The 16,125-nt window shown below is 43.0% G+C and overlaps 1 protein-coding gene and 1 long non-coding RNA gene across 10 annotated transcripts in view; one reads left to right on the top strand and one right to left on the bottom strand.

The window, feature by feature from the left end:
- The window catches only part of UBASH3B (ubiquitin associated and SH3 domain containing B), a 145,592-nt gene that overhangs the window by 4,060 nt on the left and 125,407 nt on the right, over positions 1–16,125 (bottom strand). For 2 of the 4 annotated variants that reach the window (XM_042958065.1, XM_042958067.1), the window contains exons 12-14: positions 9,138–9,244; positions 7,339–7,448; positions 883–5,635 (exon numbers count right to left, since the gene is read on the bottom strand). In XM_042958065.1, coding sequence (XP_042813999.1) covers positions 5,498–5,635; positions 7,339–7,448; positions 9,138–9,244 — 355 coding nt within the window. In that variant the 3' untranslated portion in view covers positions 883–5,497. Of the gene's footprint in view, positions 1–882; positions 5,636–7,338; positions 7,449–9,137; positions 9,245–16,125 lie in introns of those variants that run through there. The other 2 variants (XM_042958066.1, XM_042958068.1) reach the window with 1 other exon arrangement.
- LOC122231077 lies at positions 5,911–15,102 on the top strand. 6 transcript variants are annotated; one of them, XR_006208196.1, is made up of 4 exons: positions 5,911–6,104; positions 6,416–6,569; positions 7,160–7,323; positions 12,757–15,102. It is a non-coding gene; the product is annotated as an uncharacterized LOC122231077 (long non-coding RNA). The 6 variants fall into 6 exon arrangements; XR_006208199.1 differs by having other exon boundaries at positions 5,911–6,569; positions 7,171–7,323; XR_006208195.1 differs by having other exon boundaries at positions 5,911–6,569.

Here is a 16,125-nt window from a genome sequence, read left to right as displayed (position 1 = left end):
CTTGTTCTACATCAGCTTAATGTATCCGTACCTCAAAAATGGGCTCTATTACGGCTTTGGGGAGTGTGGAACCTAGCTTGAGCTGGATTTTCCCTCTGTCTTACCAAATTCCTTTTTTATGTTTATTTATTTATTTTGTGTGTGTGTGAGAGAGAGGGAGGGAGAGAGAGAATCCCAAGGAGGCTCCACGCTATCAATGCAGAGCCTGACACGGGGCTTGAACTCCTGAACTATGAGATCATGACCTGGGATGAAATCAAGAGTCGGATGCTTAACTGACTGAGCCACTCAGGCGCCCCTCATTTACCCAAATTCTTAGTCTATGGATCATTCCTGGAGCACTTACATCCTCAAAGTGAGCAGGGGTGAGGGGTGAAGGCTCGCCTGTGGGCAGTGGGAGCATTTTGGAGCTTGTTTTCTCACGCCTGGGTGTCCCCTCTCCAGCCTGGGTGACTCGGAGAGCAGCCTCGCCAGAGGGGACCAGGGAGACCCACAGTGCTGCTTGGAGCATCATCCCTCCATTTCCATCAGCAGCAAATGCCCCTCTGGCCCTCTGAGTGAAGGCTCACACTCTTTTTTTTTTTTAATTTTTTTTTTTTAACATTTATTTTCGAGACAGAGAGAGACAGAGCATGAACGGGGGAGGGTCAGAGAGAGGGAGACACAGAATCTGAAACAGGCCCCAGGCTCTGAGCCGTCAGCACAGAGCCCAATGCGGGGCTCGAACTCACGGACCGCGAGATCGTGACCTGAGCCGAAGTCGGCCGCTTAACCGACTGAGCCACCCAGGCGCCCCAAGGATCACACTCTTAATGGACATTGATGAAATAGTAATGACCACAGCAGCATCGAAAGACATGAAGGAAGAGAGACCACTCAGAATTTAATAGGAGATGGCTCTGGATTGACGGAGGACACAGCTCCTCTTTATTAAATCATCTATGAACCACTTCAACGGAGATGCTCGTGGAATGGAATGATCTAATTACAGCAGTATCCAGAGGAAGAACACACAGCCAGGAAAGCACGGATGCCACAGGTCGTTTACAAGGAACTTGGCGATACAATTTGGTGCGGGTTTCCTTTTTTATAATTACAGACCTTTTTCTTCAAATAAATACACCCGAATCACGTAGAATAAAAACAAAACCAAGCCCCCAGAAACCGAAAAAACAAAAACAAAAACAAAAAAACCGCACACGATACAATAGCCTTATAAATGAGAGTGAAACGGATACACCTCCAGAAACAGCAGGTTGAGAATGGTCTATGCAGAACCAGAATGCTTTGGGATGGTGTTCCCATCTTGAGTGACAATCAGAGAAAAGAACCAGCACACATTTCCCGTTATACAATTGTATCCTGTACAAAGTCCAAGAATAGTTCAAAACAGCTATAAAATTCTGATTTTTGTGGGGGCCGAGGCAGCTAAGTGGTTTTGTGTAATACGTTTCTAAGAGCTGATTGTGTATTAAGTCTGACTACTTGCTATTATTTTAAGCTTACATAGACCGAACACAACATTATATGTATTTAAAGATCACGTTATTTCCTCTGTATTTAACGGCAGTTCTTCCTTCCCTTGAATTTTCTTTCTAGCTAGTTACCTTTCCTAGGAAAAGTCATAATGGTGAAGTGTTCAAGAGAAGTAAACCCGATTTGAATCCTATGTTTAAACAGGAAAAGCATCTGCCATCACCGAACAAAATATCCGCCCCCCCGCCATCACCTTTGTAAAGTGAATATTAACCTACGTAGATGTTAAATAGCTCTTTTCCCTACCCTCCAAGGCCAGGCTCATCATCCCTCCTGGCAAGGCACCCGGACTAGCTAGCACCTCTCAGTTCTCATACGTGCAGGACTACAATTTAAATGCAAATAACCCTGTGCCTCATTATCTGAGAAGTTCGTGCAGACACAGTACAGTTGTGACTTTGCCTGTGAAAATAAAAGGAGGTTCATCTGTATTCGAACACACGCATTACTTAGAGTAGATTCCAAAGAGCAATTCATCACTGGTCTCAAATTAAACACTGGAGTTGCGGAGTGCCTAGGTTACGGAGGAATGCTTTCCTTTTTGCTACAACAGGAGACGCTTCCCTACAAAGGCAAGGAGATAGGAACTTCTCTGACCATCGCTCTTCAGTGAGTACCCAGTGACACTGGGTAACTGGCCTTTAATAGGAACGCAGCTAGTTGAGTGGAAAAGGTACATTTATGGTAACGCTAAGCACAGCTGGATGACGATGTATATGCCTCCAAATACCACTGACGGGAAAATGACCACATCAGCTTGAAATGCGGGAAAATTATCCACAGTGATTTAGCAAACCGACCTCACTCCAGAAGATAGTATTTTTTGTTTTTTTCTGTTTATTTTTTGCAAAATCATCTTCTAAATATAAGGTTATTCTAAAATAATTCTTTGGTTAAAGTATACTTCAAATAAAAAGTAGAAACTCCTCCAAGCCTTCCACTACAGGGTGAAAAATACCCCCCTCTTTTAGCCATCAGATGGCCATTTAATCAGCCATTCAGATTCTATGAATCTAAATGTAATGGAAAACACTGTATTCTAACTCCACACTGGGGTAAAGCTCCTAGCTACCGACACAGCGATGGAGAAGAGGGCCTGGGAAAGTAAGACTCCCAGCTTGTGCATTAAAATGTGCCAATTATTCTAGTCCACAAGGAATAGACGTGGCGTGTTAAAATCACCGAAACCCAAGTCCCATCTATGAATAATCCTGGGGCATTAGCCGATTGATGTGGCACAGTAGGGCAAGCAGCAAACTGTTGCAGAGTTTCAGTCCCAGATTAAATCCTTCAGTTAATTTCATCTCTGTTCATTTCAGGTAACTTTCTACATTAAAAAAAAAAAAAATCCTCTCTACCAGAAACATTTGATTCTTCCTCTCTTGCATGTCCGTCCTTCCTTCCTTCCTTCCTTCCTTCCTTCCTTCCTTCCTTCCTTCCTTCCTTCCTTCCTTCCTTCCTTCTCTCCTCTCTCCTCCCTCCTCCCTTCCAGGTTTTGTTCTTAATAAATATCAGCCTCAGATCCAAAAGAACCACACTGAACTTCAGGTTGTAATATCAACCTAGGCTTTGTGGATGAAAATGAAATCATGTAATATACTTGTGCATTCCTTTTACTACACATAGATTCAACATGATTTTCAGAGAACTTCTCAGTTGGGAGTCTGAGTTTAGTTTTTTAAACAGGTATATGTGAAAAGAGAATTTAATAGGAATTCCAACCATTCAGACCATTTTGATAAACAATCTAGAGGATTCAAGCAGAGGAATAAACTCTCTAATTCAGGGTTTTCCACCTAAATTATTCAGAAAGTGATTTCAGATCTGTGCCTCCTGCCCACGTACATGACAGCCTAAGACTCTGTCCATATTGTGCTAAGGACGATAGATTGTTGCCCAGCTAACCTGGCCTATCAGGTCATCTAGGACCGAGACAGCCAAGAGCGAGGGAGGGCGTGGCCTATTCTAAACTTTGTTCAGTTCAAGTACAGACCCTGCCGAGAACACACCGCTATAGCTTTCAAGGAAATCGGACGCAAAGTGTTCAAGCATTATTCTGAGCATTGGAAGTCCATGAAAATTTGTGGAGAATCTAATAAATGTGACAGATCTGGTTAAACAGTGGATTCACTTCATGACAGATCAAAGAACGAACAGCAGTGATGTTACATCGGCTGTAACGTGATTTTTCTCTTAAAACCTTTTAAGAGAAAGGAGTATTTCCCCCATTATAAGGTTAAAACTTTTCTATCACTCAATGGTATCCGCCCAGAGTACTTTTATACCCAGTAGCGGGATCAGTGTTTGTGCAGTGCTGGAAGAAATCAAGATTGTTTCTTAAAATGTAAAATTCATGACCTATGTGTCCAAGTGACTTAAAAAGAAAGAAAAACCAACTGTAAGCCTCTTGCTGATTAACATGCATAGCCAGCATCCTTTTACTACTTTTTAGGAATCCTCAAATGCCAGTTTCAAACAGGAGCATAGATCTATTTTTACATACTGGGTTTTACGTCTATTTGGGTTTTGAAGCTTATTCAAGTGCCACAACGTCTATTGATTTGTTTTGCACTAATGTTTCCTTTAAACGTCTGGGACTTTTGCACACATATTCTATCTAGTGAACTACACTGTACCAGACCATTGTCTGTTGCCAACAGTCAGCTAGTCACACAATTAAATACACATTGATAACTGATGTTTTGGTTTGATTGTCATTTATTTTTCTTTTAAATAGACTCCCTCTGAATTTGGGAAGCAAGGTATGAGGAGAAACCACAGGATATGGCTCTCCCACCTTTTCTTAAGTAGCCCTACCTACATATTTTAAGTTATAGAAAAACACACAAATAAAAACGACAGCACAAACAGCGATCGTGACTGTCATCCTTTAAATTAGTTCCCTGACTTCAATATCTTCCCTGGTATAACCGATCCATTGGTGGATGTTCTGCTATGTTTGACAGGTACCCTAAGTGTACAATGACCTGACCCTTGGAATGGTTTGTAAAGATGTCCATATTGCACAAGAATGAGCTGCTTGCCGACTCAAATAATGTATCGAACGTACATGCTTTCAAATCGTCGACATCCTTAACCAGTTACCACAGTCTAGACTCTATGGGCAAAGACAAGCAAATCATGGCCGTTTGGAAGTGCTGTGACATGGAAAATTCCAGGTGACTTTATATTTTGCAAGTTCTTTGCTCCTACGACTGAATACTTCACACGTTTATCTTCCTCCCGAGTCTCCAAAAGTGCTTTGTCTCCCATTTCACAGACAGAAGCGAGGGAGAAGGACTGTAGCAAAAAGCTGTAGCCAGCTGTTCTAGAGACAGTGTGGTGGTACCGGGGTGGATGTGAGTCCTCAAGCAGGCGTCTTGAGCCAGCAGCACTGGTGGGTGGGTCACGTTGAGGGTAGAATTTGATGGGGAATCTAAGAATAACTCTGCAGGGGCATGTTTTCTAAGAACGGTCAAAGAATTCTTCAGCTTGGCTTTGCCTAACCGGAACATGGAGTTAAAAAGAAAATCCCATCACCAAAATGGCAGCTCAGTGTCCCTCCAGCTGGATTCTGGACTTACTCCCTCATCCCGAACCTTTCCTTAGCGCGAGCTGACCGCTCCCTTTGGGAGCGCTCTGACTCCTTGGCCATGCGTAGAAGGAAGGAAGAAACCCATCCTTTGCCGTAGCAGCTGCCTCGATTTGTGAAGACAATTCTCGAAAGCCTTGTTAGCTAGGTAAGCATCCAGAGAGAATGAATTTTATCCCTGAATCAAGTCTTTTTCTCCTTCACACAGTCTCATCATGAGAGCGTGAAAGCGTGAAAGGAAGTAGGCTAAATTATTCTGAGCTGTCCACTGAGAAGGTGGTGCCGACTTTCCCACCGTTACTAAACACACAGAAAGACCCTTCTCCCAAAGGCTTGCTAAAGCCTTTCCATCTCATTCACTGGTGTGGCTTATTCCTGTAGCAAGGTCTCTCTCCAGTTAAAGCCCCCAGTTGGTCCATGGGTAAGAGGAAGGATAGGTGGGTCTGTCAGCTGCCATATTCCAGTTTCTCCCAGTTCTTCACAGGAACAAAACCCCAGGTATGGGATCTGAAGTCAGAGTGGTAAAGATAGGGAAGAATAGAAAACAGAGGTTTAATGCTTTAACTTTTACCTAGACACAAAGATCTTCGGGTGGCCCATGAGAATAAAGAATATTCATTGGGGCGCCTGGGTGGTTCAGTCGGTTAAGCACCTGACTTCGGCTCAGGTCACGATCTCTCGGTCCGGGAGCTCGAGCCCCGCGTCGGGCTCTGTGCCGACGGCTCAGAGCCTGGAGCCTGCTTCGGATTCTGTGTCTTCCCCTCTCTTTGACCCTCCCCCCATTCATGTTCTGTCGCTCTCTGTCTCAAAAATAAACAAACATTAAAAAAAAAATATTCACAGGCATTAATAGGGGCTCGGTAGACCTGTGTCTCCTGGAAGAGTCAATAAAGACAAATGAGATGGACAAAACTGACAAATTAGAGGGAAGAGTATTTACACTGCAAGGGGATTCATCGGAAGGCTTTATTAAATGGTGAGCTCCCTAGCGTAATTAAGTAATTGTGTATAGATTGCTTCTTGATTGTGTGGGAGGAAAGCGGACAATAATGCAGAAAGCTGAGGTGCTCAGAGTTGATTCTTAATTGCAAATCAAGCTAAAAATGCAGCTGGGACATCTCAGAAATAATATTTGGGCAATGAGAGAGAGGATGCTATTTTGAAAAATATTTCACCCGGTTTTGTCCTTTTTTTTTTTTTTTTTGGCATGGGCACCTATAACATTCAAAGCGGGAGCTGTGCCGTTCCTAAATTCAGCTCGAAACGTATTTTTGTGTGTGTCACCAGAGCTGCAGTTATACAGAGAGGCAAAAATCTCTGCCTTCAAGCAGCTTACGGAGTCACGGGGAGACGTGGACGCGTAAATAAGCTTTTAAAAACGGAGAGAAAGAATCGCAATCGAGTTTGGATCAGGTTCTCCGGGGGCAGATACAGGAAGCACGTAAGTCAGCCTGGAGGGAAGCGTGTGGGAGGGCGACTGACAGGAAAGCCTCTTGCACAGGCACGAGAAGGAAGAAGCCAGATGTGTTGGTCAGTCTCATGGGTTTTGTCTTGTGGCCTTGTTCCTGGTTTGCCCAACAGCCCGATCGTTTAAAAAAAAAAATTTTTTTTTTACATTTATTTATTTTTGAGAGACAGAGCACAAGTAGGGGACGGGCAGAGAGAGGAGACACAGAATCCGAAGCAGGCTCCAGGCTCCAGGCTCCGAGCTGACAGCACAGAGCCCGACGTGGGGCTCGAACTCACACACCGTGAGATCGTGACCTGAGCCGAAGTCGGATGCTCAACTGACTGAGCCACCCAGGCGCCCCCAGCCTGATCGTTTTAAATCACTGCTTGCTTTGGCCTACCTGCCAGGCCCTCTCTTCTGGCTGAGGCTTCAGAGGCTCTGTGTTGGTCCACTCCCCCCTCTTCATCCAATCCATGGCCCCCCGAGGGAAATCCAGACAGTCTGCTGATAATTCTTAGCTCCTTTCTAAATGTGCACTCTTAGCAACTAAAACCAGCTCAAACACCTCTCTCTTCCACGAGGCCTCATAAAGTGCCTTACACAGAGCACCACTCAGGACATCTTGGTCGAGTGAATCAATACGTGCGTATTCCCAGCTCAGGATAAACTCGTGCTGCGAACAACTTAGCTACCGGCCAGTCATCGAACTGCTCTGAGACTACTTGGCACCACAGACCTCCGAAATGTAAGTGTGAATTACCTTTCGGACCATTTGTACAAAGTCCTTGGAGTTCTGGGGTGACAGACCCTGGAGCTGGCAGGTACATGCTTCAAGGGAAGATGCGTGAGCCACAATCAGGATGTTATTTCCTGGAGAAGAGAAAAAAAAAAAAAAAAAAAAGGTAAGGGACTGGGAAGACCATTCCTATAAAGACCTATGTTAACTCCATAAATACTGGAAGACGAATGTTCCAGGGAGGGACAAACATTCTCAAGAATGAGACAATTTGGCTAAGCGATTGTTAAGGCAGCCTAACATCATTAAAAAACAAACCAACCCTTTTAATCTTAAAATAATTATAGATGCACAGGAGGTTATAATTATGTATATATGCAATATATAAATATTTACAATATATTAAGTTATATAATGTATATACATATATATAATTATATACGTATGACCTCTATATTGTGTAACGTGTATATACACAAACATATATTGTGTGTGTGTATCGTATATATACTATATACTAAACTGTATACTATATACACACATACGCACACCAAGGAGGTCCCATATTCCGGTCATCCAGCCTCCTCCAGTGGTAACATCTTGCCTAGCTATGGTACCCGAGCTCAATCAGGATGTGGATGCTGATATAACCTACTTGGTTTATTTCGACTGCACCAAGTTTATCCAACTATCTCCTGTGTAACTCTTCGTAACCTCCACAATCAAGATACAAATTATTCTGTGTCTGTAGGGCTCTCTGCCATTTCTAATAACAATTCTCAATGTCACCACTATAGAATTGTGTGAGCACTTCATACTTTCTGGCTGATAGAATATGCTGATGAGTATCTTTACAGTGGGTGCATAGGAGTAGTAATGAAGTGAGTGGTTTATCAATTTTTAAAAAATTTTTATTTTTGAGAGAGAGAGAGAGAGACCGAGTGTGAGTGGGGAAGGGACAGAGAGGGAGACACACACATAGAACCTGAAGCAGGCTCCAGGCTCTGAGCTGTCAGCACAGAGCCCGACACCGGGCTCGAGCTCATGAACCGTGAAATCATGACCTGAGCCGAAGTCAGACGCTTAACGGACTGAGCCACCCAGGCGCCCCGAAGATAAGTAACTTAAAAAGGAATGGTAATGCGCATACGCTTTTGTAACCCTTTTTTATCTAAAAATTTAGAGTGAATTGTCTTTTGTATCACTTAATATTTGAGTTCAGTGTTTATAAGATTCAATAGGGAACATACTGGAATCTTCCAGAACACTACTTTTGGTCAGTGCTAGCAGTGACCGTGTATTGGCGAAGGTGTGTTTGTGTGTGGGTGCCTGTGCCCCTGGATCAAATTATAGGCAAAATAGTGTTATGCAGAATTGTAAACTATTTCATACAGTAACTAAGTCTGGTGTATTCCTATGGAATATCTGCCATTTTAGCTATTCAAGAGAGGATATTACAAATTTAACGTGGAAGTATCTACATGAAGGTCTAGAACTACTTTTCTTTCTTATTAAGCAAGTTAGAATATCTTGAATAGCTTATTAACCAGGATGGAGAAATGATCACATATTTAACATTTGTTTATTTATTTTGAGAGAGAGCACAAGTGTGGAAGGGGCAGAGAGAGAGAGAGGGAGAGAGAGAATCTCAAGCAGGCTCTGCACTGTCAGCACAGAGCCCGACGCGCAGGACCTGAACTCACAAAACCGTGAGATCGTGACCTGAGCCGAAATCAAGAGTTGGACGCTTAACCAACTGAGCCACCCAGGCGCCCCTAAATGATCACATTTTTAAATATGGAGTCCAAAATAATACCACCTACCTTTACTTTTACATTCACTTATTATTTCTTTTGTTACTTGGAAACTTCTACTAATGTAAGTGTCATAGGATTCTGAAACCACTAATTTGCCGACTGGAATGTGAGGTCTGTAATAGAAAAATGAACAAAGGCAATGAAAACATTTTGATCCCAAGACAAAGCAACTGATATTATTCTAAACTTTTTCTTTCAAGACCTTTCTAGAGTTCCATGTTTCTGTTCACCCATTTCCCTAGAAAGGATGGAGGTATAGGGAAGAGTATTTCCACTACGTAGAAGTGGGATCCAAACGTACACAATGCACAGAAATAAAGGCTGTGCATGTGTGGTGTTAGAGTGACCGGCTGAAAAATGAAACATTTTTCATTTGCAGATATCACTTGCAGGATAACTCATAAGCAGTTTGACTAATCTTACCATCAGTGCTAGGTCACATTGCTAACAGGAAGCAGAGGTTAGATTGATTTCTTTCTTTCTTTCCTTCCTCCCCTTTCTTTTCTTTCTTTCCTTTCTTTTCTTTCTCTCCTTCCTTCCTTCCCTTCCCTTCCCTTCAACATGTTAACTGTTCTTTTCTTTTTCTTTCATGTTTTATTTATTTATTTTCTGAGAGAGAAAGAGAATGAGCAGGGGAGGGGCAGAGAGAGGACAGAGACAGAGAATCCCAAGCTGCTTCTTGGCTGTTAGTGCAGAGCCTGAGGTGGGGCTCGAACTCACCAACTGTGAGGTCATTACCTGAGTGGAAACCCAGAGTCGGATGCTTAACCGACTGAGCCACCCAGGCGCCCCCCTCTCTTTCTCTCTTTAGATCACCGGAGATCTCCTAAGCCTCTCTTCTGTAGCCTTACCCATGAGAAGCTGTAAGGATAGGTTTTATTTATTTTTACATTGTTTCCAGCTTTATTGGGATATAACTGACACTTACCGTCATGAAAGTTTAAGGTGTAAAAGTGTTGATCGGATACCCTTACATACTACAAGACGATTTCCACCATAGTGTTGCCTAGCACTTTCGTCACGTCACATGATCAGTTTCCTTTTTGTGGTGAGAACATTTATGTTCGACCATCTTGGCAACTTTCAAGTATGTAATACAATATTATCAACTATAATCCCCACAGTGTGCATTAGATCCCCAGAACTTATCAACTAGAAGTTTGTACACTTTGGCCGACATCTCCCGATCCCTGCCCCCGCTCCAGTTTCTACCACATTCTACTCCTGTTTCTTGGAGTTTGGCTTTTTAGATTCCATAAACGAGTGATATCATGTGCAGATACCTCTTTGAGATCCTGTATTCGTTTCCTTTGAATATTTGCCCAGAAGTGGGATTGCAGGATTCTACGGGAGTTCTATCTTTAATTTTTTAAGGAATCTCCATATTGTTTCCCATAGTGGCTACGCTGACCTACATGTTCACCAACACTCAACAGCTCTTTTCTTTTTGATGACAGCCATTCTGACAGGTGTGAGGTGGTATCTCATTGTGGTTTTAAATTGCATTTCCCTACTGGAGAGTGTTATGCTAAGTGAAATAAGTCATACAGAGAAGGACAGATTCCATATGTTTTCACTCCTATGTGGATCCTGAGAAACTTAACAGAAGACCATGGGGGAGCGGAAGGAAAAAAAATGGTTAGAGAGGGAGGAAGCCAAAACATAAGAGACTCCTAAAAACTGAGAACAAACTGAGGGTTTATGGGGGGTGGGAGGGAGGGGTGAGTGGGTGATGGGTATTGAGGGCACCTGTTGGGATGAGCACTGGGTGTTGTATGGAAACCAATTTGACAATAAATTTCATAATAAAAAAGCGCATTTCCCTGACCACGTGATATTGAGCATCTTTTCATGTACTTGTTAGTCATTTGTATGTCATTTTTGGAAAAATATTGGTGAAGTTCTTCTGCCCATTTTTAATCAGATTTTTTTTGGTACCAGTTCTTCATATGTTTTAGATATTAACCCCTTATCAGAGATAGGATTTGTACATATGCTCTCCTATTGTGTAGGTTGCTTTTTCATTTTTTAAATTCTTTTGCTTTGCAGGAGATTCTTAGTTTGATGTAGTCTCACTTATAAATTTTGGCGACTGTTACTTGTGCTTTTCGTGTCCCATCCAGAAAATTGTTGCCAAGAACAATGTCAAGGAGCTTTTTCCCTATGTTTCCTTCTGGAGGTCTTATGGTTTCAGTCATTACGTTTTAAGTCTTTAATCCATTTTGAGTTAATTTTTGTGACTGCTGTATCTGCAGGCTGTTATGCTATTTTCCCAACACCATTTATTGAAGAGACTATCCTTTCCTCACTGAGTATTCTCGGCTCCTTTATCAAATGTTAGTTGAACGTATTGGAGGGTTTATTTCTAGGCTATCAATTCTGTTCCATTGGTCTGTGTCTATTTTCATGCCAGTACCATACTGTTTGGATTACTATAGCTTTGTAGTATAATTTGGAGTCAGCAAGTGTGATGCTTCCAGCTTTGTTGTTTTTTGTTGGGTTTACTTTGGCTATTTACGATCTTTTGTGGTCTCATACAAATTTTAGGATTGTTTTTTCGATTTCTGTGGAAAACACCGTTGGGATTTTGATAGGGATTGCATTTAATCTACAGATGGCTTAGGGTAGAATGGACATTTTAATATTATTAATTCTTCTCATCCATGAATATGGGATATCTTTCTATTTGTGCCCTCAGTTTCTTTCATTAGTCTTGCAGATTTCAGTATACAGATCTTTCACCTCTTTCGTTGAATTGATTTCTAAGTATTTTATGTGTTTGATGCTATTGTGAATGGGATTGCTTTATTTCTCCTTTAGGTGTGTTGTTGTTAGTGCATAGAAACACAAATGATTTCTGTACGTTGATTTTGTATCCTGCAACTTTACTGAGTTTGTTGACTAGCTCTGACAGCCTTATGGTAGTCTTTAGGATTTTCTATATATAAAATCATATGATCTGCAAACAAAGACATTTTTACTTCTGTGTTTCCAATTTGGACGCCTTTTATTTCTTTTTCTTACCTGATTGCTTTGGATAGGCTTTTTCAGCACTTTGTTGAATATGAGTGGTAAGAATTGGCCTTGTTCCTGATGTTAGGGGAAAAGCTTTCAGTCTTTCGCCATTGAGTTTGATGTTAGCTGCAGGCTGGTTGTATATGGCCTTTATTATGTGGAGGTGTATTCCTTCTACACCCAATTTGTTGAGCATTTTTATTATGAAGGGATGGTATATTTTGTTAAATGATTTTTCTTCATGAGGTGAACATACAATTTTACCTTTCATTCTATGTAGTGTATCCTATATGGATGTTTGTATGTTGGACCATCCTAGCATCTGAGGGATAAATCCCACTTGATGACAGTGTATGATCCTTTTAATGTGCTATCGAATTTGGTTTGCTGATATTTTGGTGAGAATTTTTACATCTATCTTTAGGAGGAATATTGGTCTGCAGCTCTCTTTTCTTAGTGTCCTTATGTGGCTTTGGTGTCGGGGTAATGCTGGCCTTGTAAAATGAGCTGGGGAGTTGAAAGGATAGGTTTTGCAAGCAGCTCTTAGGTCCATTGGGTCTGTGAGCTTATAAAATCTTCACCAGTCTTTTCTTTCTTATTTTGAACACAGACCGTCCACCTGGAACTGGGAAAAGCTCAGGGAACACAGAGACAACGAGGGACCGAGTTTCTGTGCTTGAGGAGCCCTCAGTGTGTGGTCGGGGTGAGCCGGCTGTCGATGTAAATGGTGATTATGACGCGTTGTACGAAGCCATATAAGGGGATGATCAATGCAGGGCCCTCCCATCTTGGTGACCCTGCGTGTCTTCAATCTCGGCCACTTCTGCCGCTCCCCTCTCCGTTTACTACTTAGGGTTGCTAGCCTAGGAGATGTGTGTCTTGTTTTCGAGTACTACTGTGTCTTATTTTCTGTCTTATTTTGTCTTTCACTGTTGGTGTTTAGTGGAGGGTTGATGGAGGTGGTAGTGAGTTATCAAAGTGAATTTGCATGGCATCTTGATCAGAATACATGACTGCTACTACTGCAAAGGTTTACTAAAATACTCCCACGTGTCAGGCTCTGTGCAAAGTGCCTTACTTGCATTCATCGAGTATAGCCCTCCCAGCGACCCTTTGGCAAATCCCGTTCATGGTTGACCAGACAGGCTCAGAAAGTTTAGAGATGAGTTGCCTATACTTAACATCATTAGCAACTCTTAGGGCCTGGATTTGAACCTGGGTCTGAGATTAATACTGGTAAACTTATCCTCCATTTTGGATGGCTTCTGAAAGTGCCTCCCTTCCCCCACCCCCCGAAGGTTGCCCTTCTGTGCACTTGGGTTTACTGTCCAGAGAGGAAGGATGCTATTCCATTTGAAGGAAACCTGCCCGCATCGAAATCACATTCCCTCAGCAGGCCTACTTCTCCTAGGAAACAACCTTCTGTGTCTCACAATACCCTGGGGATAGGGGGAGACATGAATCACCACTTTTAGGGACGCACCTCATTGTTCCGAGCAAGCTCTTTCTCCCATCATCACCTGTCATCTAGTTCTGTGGTCTCCCGGGAGCCCCAGACAGTGACAAAAGGCCACTTTGTGTGGTCTAGGAAGTCCTTTCCATGGTTGAATCACATTGTAATGTGGGAGATTTGTGTAAGTAAAGAGCAGGTAGGTGCTGGGATCGAGTTCCTCCTGGCTAATTTCTGCCTTTGTCTGTTCTTGCCTTGAAGTTGAACCCATGAAAGGCTTACCACGTTTGAACTAGTTCTGATGGGGGTAGGACAGAGTCCACGCTTCCTCACCCCTGTCTACAGGCATGCGCCATGCCTCCAGCCACAACCGCAGGACTCGTGGACTCCACTCAGAGTCAGGTAGGCCTCCAACCACCAGCGAGACCTGGAACCCAGGGAACCGGGTACTCTGGTAGCCTTCCTGGAACAGTATTCTTCCCAGTATGCACTCTGTTCCACACTTTGATCTAGGCTATAGGGTGGACTTCTGCCTTGAGCCCCACACCGAAGTATGATTCGTTGCCCCTCTAACACTCCAGACTCATGCCCCATCCACACCGAGTCAGAGCCCTATTCTGAAGCCCTACCCAACTGGTGTATATTTTATTTTTTCTGCCTTGGTCCTTCTGGCCCAGCTCCCTAAGACTGGGGCTGCTTTGTACACCCAGACCCCAGGCTCAGTCTTGGTGCCTGTGGATGATGCTTGGATATTAGTCACCAGACTGGTTTTCCTTAACCTGTTTCTGTCCCACCTCCCTCCTGTTCCAGAGTGACGGGGCTCTTTCTCTTTCAGTGGTGCCTTCTTGACTGATAATACCCTATCCATCCTCGCCCCTCTGCCCACCACATTTATTCAGTCATTTAGGCATCACTATGTGCTTTAAAAGGCCTGCTCACTTGGCATAATTAATTTCGGAGGGAATTTAGAGGCCATGCCTCTCACGTGCTTTATTGTTGACTTTTACAGAGTTAGAGGCTTCATCTCTTTCTCTCCCCCTCATATACAAGAATGATCGGATGGAATTCTGATTTTCTGTAGGGGAAAAGAAAACCTGGAATAAGGACCACGTCCTGGCCCCCAAGATGGTGCGTGGGTCTGCGTGTGCATTGCAAGGCTCAGACAGGGTGATTCTGGAAACTCTGTAAAATCAGCTTGGGAGGAACTGCAGGATGCATTTAAGGGGAAACCCAAGACATAGACTTGCCCCAGGATGGCCTGGGAGGTGCTGCGTGGTGAGTGAGGAAAATCATTTCACCAATGTTGGCAATCACTCACCCTCTTTCCAGCCCGGAGGGATGAGGGCTGTTGGACAACAATTTATTGCATTTCCCCCAAAGGACAGAAAAACAGTTGCCACAGGGTAGACAGGACAAACTGTCAAGTACAGTTCAGCCTTGAGCAATACAGGTTTGAACTGCATGCGTTCACTCATACGCACGGAATTTTTTTTTTAAATAAATACAGTACTGTCCCCTTATTTTCTTTGATTTTCTTAACATTGTCTTTTGTCTTCCTTAGAACATACAAAATATGTGTTAATTAACCATTTATGTTACCAGTAAGGCTTCCAGTCAACAGTACGGTGTGAGTAGTTGAGTTTTGGGGAAATCAAAGGCTCTACGTGGATTTGACTGTGTGGGGGTCAGCTCCCCCACCCCCTGTGTTGTTTAAGGGTCAACTGCCCATTAGTAGGGGATCTGATGGATTTCATTGTTATTTTTGAGGAATGCTAACTCCTTTAAGCAAGTAGCACTTATTAATTAATTTAGGGGGTAACCTGAAGTTTCATTTACAGAAGAGGAAAATGAATATGGAAAAAAGGCATTTTCTCCTCTCTTGGCCAGAAGCTCACGTTGCTTCATTTGTGGTTGGGGTAGGTATTTGAAATGAAAGGTCAAGGGACACCACAAGGAGGACATTTCTGCTTCAGTCGGTCACTTGCTTCCAATTCTGCCTTACGAAACATGAACTTAATTCCCCACCACAGTGGTCGTGAATATCCCTTTCTCACGGACATTTTACGAAATGCCTGAGTGGCGTTTTGATAGTTAATTATTTACATGTGGACTATTCGTTTGTGATCAATCTGCAAACACTTCTTTTTACTCCCTGCACAGACTGGTCTAATGGCAAGAAGCAACGGACTAGGAATGGGGAAGATGATAAAGCAGGTTATACAGTTCTTGACATGCAGAAAATGATCAATAGAGGTTAGTTGGTGTCGTCGTTGTTAGGTGTGGCCACTTAAACGTATGACTTTAGGCAAGCTGCTGGGACTCTCTTATAGATTAGAGTGGCTTGCCTACACTCTGGGGTTCCAGTGATAATAAATGAAGATAAAGACAATGAGAAATGCTTTGAAAAAGGACAATCGAAGGCAAGACCTTGTGATTTCCCTTATCACCCAACAAGCTTCTGGAACCACATCATCACTAGCCGGTGCATAATCCTGGAGTGCAAAGTGGTTTTATTATTCCCTGAAAGAG

The sequence above is a fragment of the Panthera tigris genome, chromosome D1 (assembly GCF_018350195.1).
Source record: "Panthera tigris isolate Pti1 chromosome D1, P.tigris_Pti1_mat1.1, whole genome shotgun sequence".
NCBI classification, from domain to species: domain Eukaryota; kingdom Metazoa; phylum Chordata; class Mammalia; order Carnivora; family Felidae; genus Panthera; species Panthera tigris.
This window is presented reverse-complemented; position numbering and strand designations above follow the sequence as displayed.